We start from the raw sequence: 19907 nt of genomic DNA, 5'->3' as shown, positions 1-19907 counted from the left end.
GAGGAGATGTCGTTCTGGCGATTTACTCGGAAGGACTAAAGAGTTCTGATGAACTAAGTTCTCATGAACTAAGTACGGCAAAGTACTTGGTGTGAAAGCGCCTATTTTGCATGATAAGCTAAGGGGCGGGACAGCTCTAAGCGGTTAACGAATCACAACAGAGCCAGCCAGCTAACCAATCAGAGCAGACTGGACTCTGGTTTCAGACAGAGGGTGAAAAGAGGTACTGCAGTACAGGCTGTATGAGCAAAATAAAGAGCTTTTTGTCACTGTAGAGCAGTGGTTCTCAAACTTTTTCTGTCAGGCCCCCCCTTTGGAGAAAAAAAAAAGTCGGGCCCCCCCAAGACAAATAGTCACGTAATGGGCCAAGTTAACATTTATTAAAATACATCAATATGAACGTGAGCATTCCTTTGCTAGAACAGTGATAATAAAACAATGCTCCATAAGTCTGTGTCAATAAATACATAATACAATTGTGCAATCCCTTTGCTAGAACAATAAATGATAATACTTTGCCACTTTGCAATCTGTGCAAAAAAATGAAAATAAATAAAATGCTGATATTTGGCAAAAAGTGTGTGTTATCATTAGTGGCTGCAACAAGCCTGTTTGGCACTGCACATTTCTTCAAAACGGGGTTGCAGGCTCAGTGGTGGTGCCAGAGATTTATTTTGGGGGTGCTGTGGGGTAGCTTGACGTTTCATAGAGAGTGCTCAAACATTTAGGGTTTCCCATTAAGGTACCGGGCGCTACAGTTGAATGTTCTACTGCAACAATCCCCACGCAAATACACAGTACACCCGCAACAGTTCCAATGATGGCTCGATAATCAGCTCACGGCATATAGGTGTAAGCAGGGGTAAAGTGCTATTTTTATAAGTCGGGGGTGGACCTAACATAGGGGGGTCCGGGGGCAAGCTCCCCCGGGAAGATTTAGTTTTTAAATATTTAAATATTGAAGTTAAAAGCATCAATCTGGTGCACTTTGAGAGCAAAATGAAGAGGATCTACAATCTCTCAACACCCATTTGAAAAAGAACTGTAAACAGATTTACTTTTTCTTTATGGATATTTTACAAATCACTCCCCTTTAAACTTTATTCTTTTTACTGTCATACAGTATTTCATACCTGTTTTTCATTTATTCTCTTATTTTTGTATAACTATAATGATCATATAAAAGTGTGCCTCGGAAATAATTGTTAATTGTTTACATTAATCGTGACCAAAACGTTTGAGACCCCTCGCTAGCACCAGGAGCTAACAACACCGATCTCCGGTACCGGTGCGCTCTCTCTCTCTCTCTTGCTCGCGCACGCACACAAAATAGCTTGGTCCACACACAAACAGAGCCAAGCTTGAATGAAACACAGAGACCCAGACTTACTTGTACTGTACTGTATCATATTATTTTCAAAACAATTTTTCCTCCTGGTCTCTTGCGCTCAGTCAAAGAAATTTTGGGTGATGTTGCTGACTGAACTTCTTTTAGTTGAGTGGAAAGAAAACATCCAGAATTCACACTCTTTGCATCCTTAGATTTCTACATTGATTTCCCCAAATATTACACTAAGTTAACATTAGATAATGTAGCCTCATATGCACATTTAAACATTTCATAAAATGTGCAATTTAAAATATGAATGTATAATGTCAGTAATCAATGGGGGAAGTTTGGTGGTTATATCTGTTGTACCATATCTCCTTATAGAGTCATGCAAAATGTAAGGAATTTGACAAATTATGTATCTTTAGAGGCCGTTTATCCGAATTTGTATTTTCTCATCCTAGCCAGAAAGATCCATTTAAGTAGCACTTTCACACACCACACTTGACAGTTTCATTGCTATCTATAGTTTTCACAGAGGGGTTTGTTTATATATCATAGCCTGATTTATATGAAATTTCAGTGGGGAACATTGTTTTATTACAACGGTTGTAAGTATTTTCTGATTTAATTGTGTAATAAAAACATCTATAAAACTATAAAACCTTGCTTAATTCACAATTCAGATTTCTGTTCATGAATTGTATGCTTTAGCACATATTTTACCTAACGTTTCATGTATCTGTTTTTTTAAATGTTACCCTAACCCCTGTAGTGTCTCCCCTGCAGGAAACTCAAATTGCATCTTTCACACTACAACAAGGGAAATCTAGTCTTGTCAGACTGACAGCATATTCCCTTGTTGCCTAAGAGTAGTATATATTGATAAGCCATAAACCGTTCTAATGTCACCAAGCTTACTTGCAGGTATAGAAACAACTTTGTTTGTGTGAACAATGCTGTTGCTGCTGGACCATATTTAGTCACTGGGGCTCGGGGTGCTCGTCTGCGCTAGACTTTCTAAGTTACACAGACCCCACTGTCCTTATATGGCACACACTGCACCCTCTCTGTTCAGTGTATCTGCTACTTTGTCTCCCTCTCTCCTCCTCCTCCTTGTCTCGCTCTTCATCCCTCCCCCTGTCTTGTATCTCACCCTGTCCCTCCCTTGTTTTTCCTTCCTTAACGCCATCCCGCCTCCTTGATGTTGACCAGAGAGGGAGCCCTGAGGTCCTCCATGCTGCTTCTTTGGTGTGTCATTAGGTTTCTCACACACACACACCAGCACAGTGCTGTGTGTCTCTGGCAAAAAACAGACCCCGGGCTATCCAACCAGTAGCTTGATTTATTGGAGCAAATAGATTGGTGTCCTTATATAGGAAGTTCCATTGGGAAGAAGCTGCAACAGGAGGGATGTGTGGGGGGGGGTGCTGTTTGTGATAGTGGAATGCGAAGTGCGTGACGATGGAAGTTATATGTTGGTTGTGCATACACGTTCATCTTGTAAAATATGAGTTATGTTCAGGGGGGAATCTCTGGAGCATTTTCAGTAAAGGGTGATTCCTGTGCTGGGGACAGTTTGCCTTATGAGGAGTGGGAGCAGATTGCATAATCTATAAACAATACAGGGTGTGGAAGTGGATCTCACAGCCACTGGGTTCTAGTTGTTGTGTGTCAGTCATATACAAGTGTTGCCTTTTTTTGAGAAATGTCTCATCTCTAAGGAGAAAATACTAAAATTAGCCTACTAAAGTACATGTCACAGTAAATACACAGGTGTAAATAATAACACTAACGACGGCTGGAGTCCTCTTTGTCATCACACATGGACCTCATCGTTAGTGTTATAAGTAACACCTGCTGTATACATTTTTACCAACATTACAAATAAAAGTCCTAGTCCTATTTTATATTATTACGATATGTTATATTTTTGATGTTTTTTACTGATGCATTCACACGTGAGTAGCAGTGTAATGTAATTGTTTCCGTTTATTATTATCTAAAGCTATAGCAGATAAATGTATTGGATTTAAAGTATGAAGTTTGCTAGCCTGACGTGAAAAAAATAAATGTTAATAATAGGCTACTTAACAAAACCGCAATGAAAAATGTAAAGTATTTGTGCCAGAGCTAAGTCAACTAAGAGCAGTGATAATAGATAAGTTACTAAGTACACCTTTGAATTATATCGAGTTTTCATTTTGTATTTTCATTTCATGAGCAGTTTTCTCTTCATTCACAACATACCTTCCTCTGCATATCTGCACATGCATGTCTGCAGTGCGCATGTCCTTGCCTCCTGCTCTGCTAGCGGATGCTGCCTGCTGTAAGATGATGGAGGAGGAGGAGGAGGAGGTGCAGCTCGTGCAGCTCCACCCTCGTAAAACAGTGCGCTGTTTAAATGGTACGACTCTGAATTTGACGGGGGTCATTTGGACTGTTCGTTTTTGGAGTACCTCGTCGACGCCGGCCGCTCCAGACCCTAACTTTCCAAACCCAAAGCTCCCCTCAACACACATTTCTTCACTTACGTAAGTATATACGTTTGTGTCGCGTGTCGTTCAATGAGCAGTGATGCTGCAGTGCACACTTGTCAAACCTCATCCCTCTCACACCTTTTTAACTTTAACGTTGTTTAAGAAAGATGCATTCGTTCCAGGTCTTTTCCTGTATGTGTCAAAATGATAAATTAGTACATTGAACATTGCTGGAACACTTCATTTTCTTGTCACTTAATGTTCCAATACTGTTATTAACAGTTGTGGGAAGTAACTAAGTACATTTACTCAAATATGTACTTAAATACATTTTTTACAATTATTACTTTTACTTAAGTATAATATTCGTGTACTTCTTCAACCACTGGGTATTACTATTTGAAAAATGTTAGCTTTAGCTTACCAGCTTACATTTTTGACAGTTGTCCTAGCAATTTATTTCACTTCTTTTGTGTCACTTGTTGAGAAAAGTGAGACCTTTAGTCAGGAGCTCATGTTTGCAGTAGGCTATATTATGCAATGAGACTAATACATGTCTTTCAAACAGCTGCATTTCTATATTTACAAGTGTATTAGAAGGTGAACTAGGTTAAAAAACGGTGGTCCATTATGCTGCACCACTCTGCAGTAGGAGGGGAAGTTAGGTTTGAGTATCTGTGAAAAGATATGCACTCAACTAACCATGGAGTTTCCTGTTTTCCAAATATGGTTGTTTAAAGTCGCCTGTCTGTCATACTACTGAAACGGTTGTGGCTGAAAATGCATACACTGTAATGAGAGCTGACAGTTTTCACACAACCCCAATGAAACCTATCACTGGTGGTTTTGAAAGTTTATTAAACCTTTCCTTACCGTGTGATTTCATTTAATGCCAGTTAGTTAGAAAGTTAGTGAGCTCTCTACATCATTATGCACATTAATGAGTTGTTTGGTGACATCCACATAAACATACCTTTGTCAGTCTAATATTAAATGTTCATCAGCTAAAAGCAACATGAGCATTACCCTAATTTGACTTCATTACAATGTCTTCTTCCTAGAAAGCAGACTAGGATTCCTCCCCAGGTCATGATGGTTCAGGCTCAAATGCTCAAAGTGTCATAAAATGGCAAGACAATGAATGCTTGTACTGTCACCTGTGACTTGTTTTTAACATCAATGCATCAAACAAAGAGAAAGGAGTTATGTGTTTAAGGGTTATTTGGTTTCCATATTTCAATTTGAATAGACTGTCACTGACATACGCCTACATGAGGAGGTTTTCTCTAATGGGACAAACCAAGTGTCAGCAGTCTATTTCAGTCTTTATGATTGAATTATGTTTATGCTGTAATACTAATCATCAAACAAATGCGTTATTAGGAAGATGATAACAGGAAGAATGCTTGTGAAATAGCCAAGAGAGGAAATGAGTGAAATAATTCACAGGCCCTGCAGGTCAACGTCTTTCACCCACAAATAGAAAGAGGTCTCCTGGGTGACATTTCCACTTGTTTATTATCATTTTTACAACAGATTCTAAAATAAAGTCAATTTGATTGGACACGGCGTAGATTTGTATACATCTTCTCTTCTCAGCCTTGGTGTGATGTTTTCGAGAATCGTGGCCAACAATAATAGTTGAGGATTTGATGATCTTAACAGTAATGTGATACTGCTATGAGTTGATAGTTTGCGGTGATTTAAGCAGGTCAGTGAGATTGTGTGCTAATAAGGGTTTTTAACTTTTTTCAGTAATTCATTGTAAGAATGTGAACACATTAGTTATTAAAGCAGCATGGTAAATAATGCCACCAAGTGCTGACAAACAGAGCCTAGTGATGTTCTTATCCACTTTTACATTTCCCCTCAGCCTATATCACCCTGTTATCTTGTGACCCCACTTCAGAAAGCTGTCTTCAATATGCACTGGCTGAGTATTAAGCTCTGTTAACACGACAGAGAGAGAGAGATGAAAAAGCTTTACAAAGATATCAACCCTCAGTGGTGAGGAGAGTTAAAGGGGTCGAGGAGGAGGGTCTTGATTGTCTGCACATACTTTATCGCAGGGGGGAGTGTCAGGAAAAGTGTGTTTACTTTATCTGGAGACATAGCTGATCATCAAAGCATCAGCTGGGCCCTTCCTTGATGCCTCAGAAGTTTGCACAGCTCACTGGACTTATCCGCCGGCTCTGCAGTTTTTGACAAATATGAAGTGTCTGTTAATATTCACTCAATAGGTTTCAGTAGTTTAGTTTGGTTTGGCTGATCCCTGGGGCACATGTACAGGCTTTCTCAGGAGGCACTTGGCTTTTTTACATAGTTCCCACTCAATTAAAGTGTATGCCAGTGTCAGTGTACAGAGGGGTGGAAAGGGGGGTAACAACCTGTGGACAGGAGTGACTCATAGTCTGTAATCCAGGAAACACTTAATCTCCTGCTTAGTAGTGGGAGAAACATCCAATTCAATCATAATATTGATCAAATGTAGGATTTCACCGGATAAACTTTGTTTTGTTGCACATTAAGACATAAAGTGCAAAAAATGTGACATTTAAAATAATTGCTTCCATGCTTTATTTTTTACTTATATTTTACTGGAGTTGGGTTCACGTAAATTTCTGCACCTTTGCAGGTATTACTCCCAGACATGGCTGAGTCCCAGACACTTGTTCATAGTTTACACTGCCTGTAGCATTTCAAAGTGAATGCCACTGGCGTCCCATATGAAGCAAGCCCCGGGCCCCCCTTGGGCTCTCTGCCTCGCTGTTATCATTTTCAAGTAAACGACGAGGCCAGCAAGAGACATACTATTCCCTATATGGGCTTTGTTTGGGAGTTCACTTGCCTTGCTGTTTAGGTCCGCAGAAAAATAGTCGTGCTCCAGAGAAGGGGCCCATATATGGTCATCACAGCACGAGACTGAAGCCTCCAGGCAGAGAGACAGGGGGAGAGAGAGAGATGGAGGGGGAAGACATGGAAAACATGGATGTTGTCAATTAGGCACTGACTTGTAATTGAGTACGAGTAAATGCCAGTGAGTGTTCACGGTTTAAGGATATTTCTGTTAAAAAAATGAACTTCTCTTTGTTACTGAGTTAATCCAAATCAACTTCCCACACTTAATCTTTCTATCTAAATTAGGGAGCTGAATTGTTTATCCGTCTCCCTTGTGGCATATGTGAAAGTGTAGGCTTGAGAGGGGGTGTGAGAATGACTGCAGTCTGGAAGTCCCCGATGGATGAAACATGTTAACCCTTTGAGTTACAATCACAGGCAGGAGGTGACTTTAATAGCATTTGTAGCATACTAAGAGATCAAACTCATCGTGCTCAGTTAACCCTGTGCACAAACTGTTGTCTTTTTACTCCCAAAAAAGAAACGGACAACTAGCAGCAGAGATATAGTTAGCTAAGATGTGTTATACAGTTTGAGTTGTGCAGTGTTTCTCTAAAATACAGTCATCACAATTTATGCATAACTGCAATAACAACCTTTTTTATAAAATGTTAACGCTCTGAACATAGCCTAATTTCTTGCCCCTTCATATATTTTTCTTTCTTGCTTTGTCCCTTATTTCCTCTGTTGCTTCCTTCCTTCCGTTTCAGCTCCCTTCGGTCCTTGCTTCCTTAACTGTTTGCTCTTTTCTAACATCTAATCTCTTGGTTCATCCAACAGTTGGCCCTCCAACTCAATCCAAGATGTCCAAGAAGGCCCCGTCCGATGACGAGAAGTTCCTCTTTGTGGACAAAGACTTCCTGAACAGCCCCATGGCTCAGGCTGACTGGTCCGCAAAGAAGCTGGTGTGGATCCCGTCTGAGAAGCATGGCTTCGAGGCGGCCAGTATCAAGGAGGAGCACGGCGACGAGGTGCTGGTGGTGCTGGCTGACAGTGCCAAGAAGCTGACGGTCAACAAGGACGACATCCAGAAGATGAACCCGCCCAAGTTCAGCAAGGTGGAGGACATGGCCGAGCTCACCTGCCTGAACGAAGCCTCGGTGTTGCACAACATCCGCGAGAGGTACTTCTCTGGACTTATTTACGTAAGTATACAGTAAAAACATCTTAATGCTCCCACTATCATTCACTCACGGCCTCTCATTGTGTAATTACACCCAGGTATTTATATATTTATTGGGTATCTCTCGGACATTCCCTGAATTTGAACCTTATGTTGTAATCTTAATTATGATACAAAGATGGCTAACGAATAATAAGCCTTAAAGAATCCAAATCCTGTATTTGTACTTGTTTTTCAGTCTTTATCATTGCTTTCTGACCCTGACTTGTTGAAGTCTCCTGAATTATAGAAATACAATACAAACATCCCTACACACTAAGTGTTCTCGCCCTCTTTTCTCTCAGACGTACTCCGGCCTGTTCTGCGTGGTGGTGAACCCCTATAAAATGCTGCCCATTTACTCAGAGAAGATCATCGACATGTACAAAGGGAAGAAACGACATGAAGTCCCCCCTCATATCTACGCCATCGCTGATAATGCCTACAGGAACATGATGCAAGGTATGATGTTCCCGAAGCTCCCATTTCCCTCTGATGGAGCAGCAATATAATTTACGTTCCATTCTTTTGCAGTTATGTTGTGCGTAATAGAGTTGTGTATGTCAAGAGTTGTCTATTCCCTGGGTTGTTTTCTTTATGAGGGACTGGTAGCCTTCCAGGTATTAGTTACAACACCCAATAACTCATCAAATGTAAATGAATCAATGATAGGAAACTAGCTCATGGAAGGGTGGCATAAGAGCTATTGTTACTCATTGACAGTCTTCACACATAACTAAGCTGCTAGCCTCTTGTGTTTTCAAGTCATGTCTGTCAAATTGAAGTGTTTGCTGCTAGCTTTAAAGAGCTCTGTATCAGTGTGAGCTGTGGCATCAGCTGTCAAATGTCTCACTTCTGTCTGAGTGATGGTGGCCGGTAGCATTTAGCTCTGTCATGTTGACAAAACCACAACGCTGTCAGGCTGATGGTTCCAAAAGCAGAACTGTGTTTATTATTTTGTACGGCATAAAATCAACTTTATAGTTTACAGTATCTGTCTGCTTTAATGAATTACAAAGAAGTTGGTAATGGAGTGTGACAAAAAGAATGATTCTATGGCCTATTTGAGAGTCAGTGTCGTCGTGTAGAGGTGACGATAGTGGCCCTGGCAGAGTGGTGCTCTCTGCTTACAGTAAATGGCTCTGGGATCAGTCCTTAGAGCAGCTGGTTTCCCAGAGAATCCGTTTCTTATGCTTCCAGGGGGTCGTGCCCACTGGACTTCATGTTGATGTGAGGATGATCTCTCAGAGGAGTTGACATCTGGATGGGGAGATGGGTGGAGGGCAGTAAAACATTTCCTGTTTCAGCAGCCTCCCCTTCCTCATTCATTTATATTATCTACATATTTTTTCTCTTTCGGTCAGTGTGAATACAAACGTTCTTTTCTTGCACGAGAAAGGAGAAATAAAGGTTCCTATAAATGGGTTTGAGAAATAGTTTGAGATTGTACTTTCTGCTTTGGTTTGATGAGTATCCCAATGAAAAAGGATGTTTGGACAGGACTTACAGTTAAGTTAGGAAATAATTGTTTAAAGTGCTCTGAAGAAAGTGGGGATTTTCCCAGATCCTCCAAAAACACACCATTTAATCTCTGCGGCTGCAAACAGAGAAACTGATACATCTGCCAAGTCACTCAGCTTATGATATGGAGGATTTGACCCATGAGAAGCATACACTTGTTTTTTAAATATACAATAACAATATAATTCATGATATAAAGACGGCTAAGTCTACCATCTATTATAAATGTACATTCCCGGTTTGAGAATAATGAATAATTCTGCATTCTGCACTAGTCATTGATCCAAAACATTGAAACACGTTGATGATACTTCCTGGACTGACTATGAGCATCAACCACAACACACTCGAGCTAAGCAATGCTTTATGAAAGCTTAAGGCCTCCCAGTACTTTAAGAATGCAACTGTCACTAATATGTGTTCATTGGGGGATTTTAAATTCCACGAGGCCGGTACACAGGAAGTCATTGTTTTTACCGGTACAGCTATTGTGTGTAAACATGGTGTCAGAAGTAAACAAGAAGGAGGAGGATTTATCTGTGTTTGGGTTATACTTCTTTAGCTCAACCCTGCAAAAGAAGCCACGCAGCTGCAGATTGTGGGAGAATCAGATGCTTGTCACCTCCCAAAACACTATGTGGAACACTCGTAAATAAAGAGTATGTTTTGATTTGCTGCATTTTTCAGACTAAACAAATCAGCTGTTTGCTTCAGCTAATGATATAGGAAGTGACAATAGATTGTTTAAGAGCATGGACCACACATTCAGTTTTTCCTTGGTTAATAAAATGCAAAGGAAAAGATAGAGGCAAGCTTTAAAGGGAGGTAATAAACACAGAAGTTGAGACTTCCTGAGGTCCTAGATGTGCTAAGTAACCCACATTTTGAATAAGAAATGAGCTGGTCAATTGAATTAGCTGTTCCTATGTTATGATCATTCTCCCTTGGAATCTTAAGTTTTTAATCCTAAACATTTTTCCAACGGACAAGCTTGCCTTTAAGTCTTGCATAATGAAGAATAACTTTTATCCAAGAGCTTTAAGATTCAGGATGGTCTTAATATAAATCCTTCCGATAAGCCTTTGCACACAAGAGTCTTCGTTCAACTACCACAAGGTTAAGACTAAATCTGCACATCTATTAGACTCTTTGAGCCTTTATTTAAATAACACTGCGGCCGGCATGGAGTTGTTAGTGCTGATGCAGTAGAGGGGTTTCCCATGAACTAGCACCTAATGAAGCAGGATGTCTACACTGAGTGCTATGGTGTGAACAGTTCACATGTAGGAATGGAAGTGGTGCAGAACAGCAAAACCCAGATAACTCGCTTAAGCTTTGAGAAATTCTTCCTGCTGCAATCTTGGCAGAGATCCCATATTTCAGAAATTGTGCCTCAGTCTTTGATGTCCGCAAGATACAAATGTGATATTCCCTCAGGGAGTTTGGCTGTCTGAAGTCTCCCTGCTGTTCCTCTCGGCTCCCACTGTGTTTGGCAGTGGTGGAAAAAGTATTCAGATTCTTCAGTAAAAGTAATTTCAAGAAAAAGTAGTGCATCAAGAATGGTACTTAAAATGAAGATACTATATTACTACAATTATAAGGTAAAGTAAAACTACTCAGTTCCTTTCCTCCACTGGTGTCTGTGGTACAGAGACATTGATGATACCCTTTAATCAAATTTAGAGTTTTAACCTGTAAAGATCAGTGTCACAAAAATATCCTTAATATTTTTAAAAGTTTCTCTTTTCTAGGGAGTCTTTTGCTTACGACTCTGGCCACATCCCTCTCCCTCCATCTGCCTTAATTAGGCAGTACGGAGAGGCTGCATCATGTGTGTGTATGTAAGGAATGGAACCAGTGGAACGGCCGCCAAAAACGATTCCAAACAGAGAAACAGCATCCGTGGTAGTTTACAGTTTAGGGCCGTCTGCACACTGTAACACAGAGCGATTAATCACAGTACAAAAATCACAATTCCTCACACGAATGATGATCTTCACTCTATGAAGATGAAGAATCATAGCTTGGTGTCTTTTCCAGGAGTCATTTACTAAGAGGTTTCATGTCAAACGCTAACAGCAAAGTTATCTTTTCTCACAACAGTACTCCCTGTACTCCCCCAGGAGGGGTATACGTTGGAGGATACAGTTACAAAAAAGCCTTACATGGACTCACAGTATTATCCCTGGAGTATTTTGGGATGACGCACTGCAAAGCACATTAAGGGTTGATTTTCATGGTTAAAAATCTAAGTATTTGTGGGAGTGACATGTTTGTTTAGGCACAGTGGACTAGAGCCTGCGTAAATCACTCGGCCTCCTGTGCGCACTGAATGCACTGAACCGACTCCCAGCTGGTGTCTTAAATGTAACACTAGACTGATCTTTATTCCTGGAGAAGGGCTTGTGGTTTCACATGTGGTATGTACAGTAGTGTAGCTATTGTGCATGACTGTACACCTCCAGCCAAGCATAGAGGAAGAATAAAATAAAGTCAACGCTCTTGTAATGCATCATAAAAAAGTACATATTTGCACTTTGTTTTTGCAGATACCTTTGGTTTAGCACGTCTTTTATAAGTGAATTCTGTATATTTTAGACTGGGCTGTCTAACACTGTGAACTTTCTCTGTGTCTTCAGATCGAGAGGACCAGTCCATTCTCTGCACGTAAGTCCAAATCTTTCTCTTCTGTCGCCTTGCCTTAATCTTTTTCCTAGACGTCACATAGATGCTAGAAGGAAAGCTGTGTGTACGTGAAGAGCAGTTACATAATGCTGTTGTAGACACAGTTGAACACATTAGATACCTGACTCGTCTCTCAGCGCCCAGCCCACTTATCAAGAAATCATTCATATAACAGTTGATATTTTAGAAGATGATGACAGTTGCATGCAGAATGCTTTTAGATAATGTTGCAGCATGTTGTATTTAAATGGAGCCGTACTGGATGAGCCTGAATCTGTCCCATAGGGCTGTGGCCTTGCTCTCCTCTCAGAGCCCCGGTCAGGAAGTGTGCCCTGCGTCCTAATGGGAGAAGCAGATAAGCTCTGCAAATGTTTTGGCTCCATTTTGTTTGTTTATTTTCATCAAACTAATTATTGAGAACTTTGACATCTATCTTACACCCAGAGACTTCTTTTTGTCTGGCTTGATATTTGGATTGAGCTGAACTTTACTTTAATTCATAGAAATGAAATTAATATGTGCTTCCTTTCCCCATTTAAGTGTCTTTATGTGGGTTTAGGTCATCATTTGTGACGCTGTATTTCCTACTGTTTCTAGGAACTGTTGGCCCTTAGTTCGACCTCCACAAACTAACTTTCCACTCTCACATACTCTACATCCCATCTATTTGTATCTCTGTCTACACACACTAACAACATGCTGCTTTCTTACCTCATCAGAAGGATAACTTCGGAAAGGGAGGGCTTTTATGCAATAAGTCAAATAAGTAGAGAGGGTGCACCCTAAATGGACCAACAGTGTTTTATTGTCATACTAATTGACGGGTTAATGTACAGTAATATCTATCGCAGTATATTCCCGACCTAGTTCTGACTCAACAGTAGCATTTTGCAGCTCAGCATCCCGCGTTCCCAGTTAAGGAAATGAAAAGGCTCTTTGCCCTAAAGGCTTTTTTATCATCGACATTGTACAGATGCCAGGATGCTGCACATTCTTTCATTTGATCGGACCATTTCCTCGACAATCAAGCTTTCTTTTGCTAGTATTTATCCCCGTCTGTGTGCGGGAACATTTGTTTACAGTTCTGGTGAACATGAAGATAACTGTTGGATGCTAACGATAGATATGTTTTGTTTTGTTTATTTGCCTGTACAGCACTTCAGTCTGGAGGTTTAAAGTGCTATATAAATAAAGCTGTATTGTATTGTATTGTAAAAATACACACAACCCTTTTTAAGGTGATAAGCTTCCAAGGAATATGATTCAAGAGAAATTCAAAACAAACTCTGTATTTCAGTTTGAGCTTCAGTTGGTGGCTGGCCTCTGCAGCCTTATATGGGAGAAATGGTACTGGTGCAATACATGGATGTCACGTGTGACATGCTCCTCCTGCGTGTGTGTTTACACATGTGTTTAATTGCCCTGTATGTTCTTTGGCGGTATTGTTATTACTGCAATCCATCGTTTAGAACATTTGTTAATATGTTGTCATGGGAGACTTATGTAACTATAATTGTATGGATTTCCTGTATCCTGTAAATTGCTTTGGTATAGACAGATCCAACCAGATAAAGATAATCAGAAAAGCATGCTGGCAAGGCATCAGTTAACATGGTACAACATTGGTAAGATTTCCAGGTGAATTAAGGATTGTTTCAGCAACGTCATAACTACTGAAATACACTTTTTTAACAATTCCCTCTTTTCCAAGAAGGTAGTCAACTTTATTGTACTAACTTTGACAATGTGTGTTCAGGTCATTCAAGGAGTGTTTGTATTTCTTCAAATACCTCCACACAGTAGCAAGAATTTGTCATGGGAAATAGCAGGGACTGCTAAATCCATGTTGACATTTCATCTCAGCAGGGTCACTAGTTTCCTCGGTCCAATATTCATTGTGTGTGTGTGTGAAACTCGGACGGAGGGAATAGAATAGTGGCGGTAAAGTGGCAGGATGTTGCCGACTCCCAGCCTGGTCTGACCCTGCTGAGGGCGTTAATTCATCACATGTACACATTGAGGGTTCCCTTTTATTTGTCCAGAGTGTAGGGGTTTCCCTTTTTCAGATTGACTGAGAGGATAAGTGTTTGAGTCGTATACAACTGCTGTTTCTCAACCTTGCGTGTACAAAAGATATTGAGCCATGCATATTGTCTCAAAATACAGTATATATTCTAAACATTCACAACATAACCAAATAGAAACACAGTAAAGCACAGACACAGATTGAAGTTCAAATATGATATTGTTGTACAACAGTATAAGAGATAGATTACCCTTGCATCAAATGAGCAGAGAACATGTCTACAGAAGGGGAGAATCTTACAGTATTTATACACCTTTTGAACATGTGTGGAACTACACCATTGGATCTTGTACTATCATGTTTCACAAGACTGTACCTTTTTGACATGGTGTTATCAAACACATGACCATGCAGAAAACACAGACTGCATAGGGAGACTTCATGTGCCATTAGTACAGGGGGCCCCTTGTCAGAAAATGAAATGATTAACTCATGGCAAGACTTACAGCACTTTATTAGATGTCCATGATTCCCCAAGTCTTAAAACATTCTTAAAATATTCAATCATTTACAAGAAGAAAAGCCGAGATATACAAAACCATAATAAAACACATCTGAATATTAGCAATATGGTACCTCTGGTAAAATATGATACTATGGTAATCTATGTAATCATCCTGTTATGGTCAGGGACAGTAGTGCTGATGGTAAGAAGGACGTACAGAAAGAGACAGTTCAATAGCCCATCTGAAGCAGCACTCTCCTGCAGTAGGAGCCTGGACGTCACCAAACGTGATCAGGACACAGTCATTAGATTCCTCTCGGGGCTGCCAAACCCCAACAGGGAGCATCCCATGCCTTTTATGGGCCCCTGTCTGAGGGACTGGTGGCTCTGGTATCATTCAACTTTGTCTTTCTAAGTATCCATGAACCTTTTCTGGAAAGAATGTGTTCTAGCTTCTGTTTGAAAGGTTTGTTTTATTCAATGTCTTTTAAAAGTCAGTATAACTTTTACTTGTAGGATTGTAGCTTCATTGAGGGTATCTGTCACTTAACTCCTAATCATTCTGTAAATGTCATATGTTTCTTCCAGCTATATACTCACTGATTGTATTGAAGTGTTATGGCATTATTGCTGTGCTTCTGATGGGAATCAATACAAAAAAGAAAATGTATACACTTTCACCTACTTGCAGATAGTTAGATTTGAAGAGCATCCTGTTAGCTTAGCTTAGCATACAGACTGGAACCTTAGACTGGTGCAAACAAATGTGTGGCACTTCATATACACTTCCCCCAACCAACCTTTTTTGTCCATATCTACTCTGTTGTCTATCAAGTAATAGGAAGGAAGGCCAAAATATCTTGTTTAAAAAAATACTTATTCTCCTTGTTTTAAACTATTCAATTAGATCTCTAAAATAAATTAATTTAAATTCATGTGTGGATTATTATGTGATAGCTTTTAAAAGGATCTGGGCACATGGGGATCTGTGCATACTGCCAGGCCTACTGAACAATAACATTTTGCTTTGAGTCAGACATTTGGACAGCCTTTTTCCTTCAATTAAACTGGGTTATTGAAGTGTGAACAGAGCACCTGTCAGTGCTGCTTATCTTCTTGTTCTCTCTCTCTATCTCCCCTCTGCATCTTTTAATCCCCTCCTCGCTTTTTCCTCTCTAGTGGAGAGTCCGGTGCCGGAAAGACGGAGAACACCAAGAAGGTCATCCAGTATCTGGCTCTTGTGGCCTCCTCACATAAAGGCAAGAAGGACAGCAGTGCTGTAAGTATCCGTGTGAAGATCATGTTGTTTCAAACATCTGTCAGCCAGTTCCCTCACTCTTCAACATGTGTAGCAAGCATCCCAGTTTAATCCTGTATATTGCAATTTCCTCCAAATAGCAACAATCAGGAGTACAGTTTGCCTACGTGAGTAAAAGGGAATCCCCGGAGTGTGTTTTTGTGTGTAGTGTTTGTGTGTGCCTTCGATTAGAAACGTGCATGAAGGAATTGTCACTGAGTTACCCCCTCATAAAAAACCTGTTAGACGGTGTTTACCCTAATATTGTCATTTCTGTATCTTACCCAACAAGACTTGATTTACATTGCATGACCATCATAGTACTGACTCGCGGTCACTTTTCAAACCTACCTAAGTGTTCAGTGGAGGGCGTGTCGAGTTTAACACACCTTTATCGTGTTTGAGTTTTGTGTCATACATTTTTCTTACGAACACCCTTTCACTGCCAGGGGAGATGATAATGGCCTCCCCGGCAGTGACAGGGTCTCTCACAGATCAACGAGCACAGTGTGAGCATGTCCTGTTCTTATCTATTAAACACCGACTCCCCCCCGCACCTTCCTCTCTGACCTCCGCCCTACTCCTCGTCCTCTCACCTGCCATCTGCCCTGACTTTGCCAGCACTTGAGTCAGGATGAGTAAGATGGCGTCCCCAATAGACGTTGATGGTTTGTGGTGTTGCTCTGGCGCTGGTGTAGGTATTGGACGTATAACTGTGTGGGTCAAAGCAATGCCTCCGTCGCTATTGACCCCACCGAGCCTCAGGGTCACTTCCCGATCCTCAGTAAGACCTCAAGGCTCCCATGGACCCCGCACAACCAGAAACAAAAATCGGGTCTCTTTTTTCTCTGCTTTCACTTTCTTTTTTCCTCAGGCACTATTTTGACTCATCAACTTGCTCATTAGCTATCTGCTCGAGCGTTTTATTTAACCAGCGTCTGAAGGACAATCGTTCTCAACAGCTCTGTTTTGCTTTCTTGCCATTTGCTTTGCTCTATTTCTCTTTTTTCTCCTTTCTTTCCCCCAGTGACTTTATTGAACAAGACCCTCCTCTCTGTTCTGCCAACTCTGAACTGCTCCTCTTCAGCTGGTCTGTATCTCTCTTGTTTTTCCTTACATAAAAAAAAAAAATGTACCACTGAGTAAGAACTCAAAAACAAGATTGATGAGGAGTGAAACATGTCTAAATATGTCCATCACTAATCAAAGCTCTAATCACTGTTGCCATCTTCATCACAATATTAACCCAAGTCATGCCCCTCTCCTCTTTATGGCGTTAGCTCGTTTACATGGTAGCAGAGGAGAGTGTTTTTAAGCAGGAGGTAGAGATCTACAGCGCCTGACCTTGGTGTTAGTCAGACAGAGACCACTTTGATCAGGTGGATTAGCTGGATGCACAGAGACGGGGTGTCTGCCTCATTTACAGCTGCCGCTCCACCCACCAGTCCGCAGTCACGCTGAAAGACAATCTCATCCAGAAGGCTGTTAGTGAATCAGAATCATTTGAAATATCTTACACATGAGTGGAAGTACTTTAGTAGGATTTCTCAAAGGTTTTGTGATGTTAACATTATCCAGATTCCTCATCTGACCAGAAGAGACGTCACTCCTCGGCCTTACTCTCTGTTTTCCCATCAACAACAGCAGATCTCCTCATTTTTAACACTCTCCCTGCACTGATGGATAAGCCATATGTCTGTGTTACATAACATACTGAAGAGTATCAAAGAAAGTCCGTAAAGGAATATATTATAATGGAGCTACTAAAGGATTTACCTGTTGGTAATATTTCTGATCTGTTGAGGTTGAGTTTATTTTTTCATCTTGTCGCTCACACATCAGTGATAATACTGATCAACTTTCCCTGACCCATATCCACCATTAACGATTTCACCCATCACCACCTGCTGCACACCCACCTCCAGTAAACAGATCAGTGTATAATATTGATGTTTCTGTTTGCCACTGCTGTCACCAGGGGGAGCTGGAGAAGCAGCTCCTGCAGACCAATCCCATCCTGGAGGCCTTCGGAAATGCCAAGACCATCAAAAACGACAACTCATCCCGATTTGTGAGTTTTAAGATGTAGATGAATTTTGTCAAAAGGCAATTTTTGATAATGACACTTTTTCTATCTGTAAAATTTTCTCTCCGTGTCTCTCCCATAGGGTAAATTCATCCGTATCAATTTTGATGTGACCGGCTACATCGTTGGAGCCAATGTTGAGACTTGTATCCTGTCTGTGTGGGGCTTTTTGGTCTTAAAACTCAAAATGCACCTTTACAAAGGACATTCTATAGCCCTAAAAATGATATCTGATATTTTGTATCAAATCAATACCACTTTAATCCTGGTTTAGATGTTCCTTTTTAGTAAACGTTTACTTTGCCCAATACATTTTTTCACAATGCTTTCCAATCTTTGTTTTTTTTTAAGATAATAGTATACTAGATTCAAATAGAATATTTGAATGTAATAATCTAATCTTTAACGCATAATGGAAATCATAGAGATGGAAGCAAATTAGGAACAAAATGGCATTGAACACTGACCTTCATAAAGGGGCTGAACCGAAGTGTCTTTGCTAATCTCTCCTCAGTGTATATATGTATTCTTTAACAGCTGAAACTCTCAGACCTGCTGGAGAAATCTCGCTGTATCAGACAAGCAAAGACAGAAAGAGCCTTTCACATCTTCTACTACATGATCGCCGGTGTCCAGGGGAAACAGCGCGGTGAGTTAAAACATAATGCGCCTTCTTTTCCATAATCTCAGTTATATTACTTGCTGCTGAGCACTTACTGTAGCTTAATTGAACATATGTTGTCCATCAAATTCCCAGAAAGTTCATCAGTTAACCACAAGCTGTTTAACGAAGTGTCTTATCTTTTCAGAGGAGCTTCTCCTGGAGCCCTTTAGTAACTACCGCTTCCTGAGCGCTGGTCACGTTCAGCTCCCCGGCCAGCAGGACGATGAGATGTACGAGGAGACCATGGAGGCCATGAAGATCATGGGCCTGACCGATGAAGAAAGACTCGGTATCTGAAATGACTTAGATTAACTCTTGGAGAATGAATGATAGGTGTGGGTGCTAATGCTGTTTCTCTTTGATGCTAACTGTCTTTTCCCTGTGTTTCAGATATCCTGAAGGTGTGCTCCACTGTCATGCAGCTTGGAAACATTGAGTTCAAGAAAGAGAGGAACCAGGAGCAGGCCACCATGCCAGACAACACCGGTCAGACACCACAACTTCTCACTATTAAAAACTTGATACCATAATTCGTAACTACATGTTAACATCAAATTCTACCAATTTCACAATATACTATTCACATCAACTTATAATTTGCTTCTTTTCCTGACATTAATCATTTTCAAGTCTTCCAAAATAAATTTCTAAGAAGATAACAAAATATACAATCAATCCACTTCTTTTTGAAGACACTAAAACTTTTAACAATACATTTTTATATTCACCTCAACTTACTTTGTACTACAGCGGTACATGTAGAATTTTTCTTAAGGCATCTTGGTGTTAATTGTTCTCCCTCTAGTGGCCCAGAAGGTGTGTCACCTGCAGGGTATCAATGTGACAGACTTCACCCGGGCAATCCTCACCCCTCGCATCAAAGTGGGCAGAGAGGTGGTGCAGAAGGCCCAAACCAAAGAGCAGGTACTTAACCGTGGTACACCATAAGAACATTAAAAGCAGATACTGCACATAATAAAAACTTCCAAAACTCGACATCTGAGATTAAGTCAACTTCGACACTCTGATCTCTCATCTGGTATTATCTGTGTGTGTGTTTGTTAGGCCGACTTTGCTATTGAAGCTCTGGCTAAAGCCGTGTTTGAGCGGCTCTTCCGCTGGATCCTGGGCAAAGTCAACAGGGCGCTGGACAAAACCAAACGCCAGGGGGCCTCCTTCCTGGGAATCCTCGACATCGCCGGCTTTGAGATCTTTGAGGTGAGTACAGTCAGAACTCAACAAGCTGTTGTGTA

At 40.7% G+C, this 19907-nt stretch overlaps 1 protein-coding gene across 4 annotated transcripts in view; it reads left to right on the top strand.

The window, feature by feature from the left end:
* Window positions 1-3763: 3763 nt before the first annotated feature.
* myh11a (myosin, heavy chain 11a, smooth muscle) overlaps window positions 3764-19907 on the top strand; it is a 30103-nt gene continuing 13959 nt past the window's right edge. For 2 of the 4 annotated variants that reach the window (XM_010766270.1, XM_010766267.1), the window contains exons 1-13: window positions 3764-3864; window positions 7489-7853; window positions 8176-8332; window positions 12031-12058; window positions 15787-15886; window positions 16006-16032; window positions 17883-17975; window positions 18073-18136; window positions 18541-18639; window positions 18800-18943; window positions 19045-19140; window positions 19460-19578; window positions 19720-19872. In XM_010766270.1, coding sequence (XP_010764572.1) covers window positions 7512-7853; window positions 8176-8332; window positions 12031-12058; window positions 15787-15886; window positions 16006-16032; window positions 17883-17975; window positions 18073-18136; window positions 18541-18639; window positions 18800-18943; window positions 19045-19140; window positions 19460-19578; window positions 19720-19872 — 1422 coding nt within the window. In that variant the 5' untranslated portion in view covers window positions 3764-3864; window positions 7489-7511. Of the gene's footprint in view, window positions 3865-7488; window positions 7854-8175; window positions 8333-12030; window positions 12059-15786; window positions 15887-16005; window positions 16033-17877; window positions 17976-18072; window positions 18137-18540; window positions 18640-18799; window positions 18944-19044; window positions 19141-19459; window positions 19579-19719; window positions 19873-19907 lie in introns of all 4 variants that reach the window. The other 2 variants (XM_010766269.1, XM_010766268.1) reach the window with 2 other exon arrangements.

This window comes from Notothenia coriiceps, unplaced genomic scaffold (assembly GCF_000735185.1).
Source record: "Notothenia coriiceps isolate Sejong01 unplaced genomic scaffold, NC01 NC01_scaffold00003273, whole genome shotgun sequence".
Classification (NCBI taxonomy): Eukaryota; Metazoa; Chordata; class Actinopteri; order Perciformes; family Nototheniidae; genus Notothenia; species Notothenia coriiceps.
Note: the sequence above shows the minus strand (reverse complement) of the source record. Positions and strands in the feature narration are given on the sequence as shown.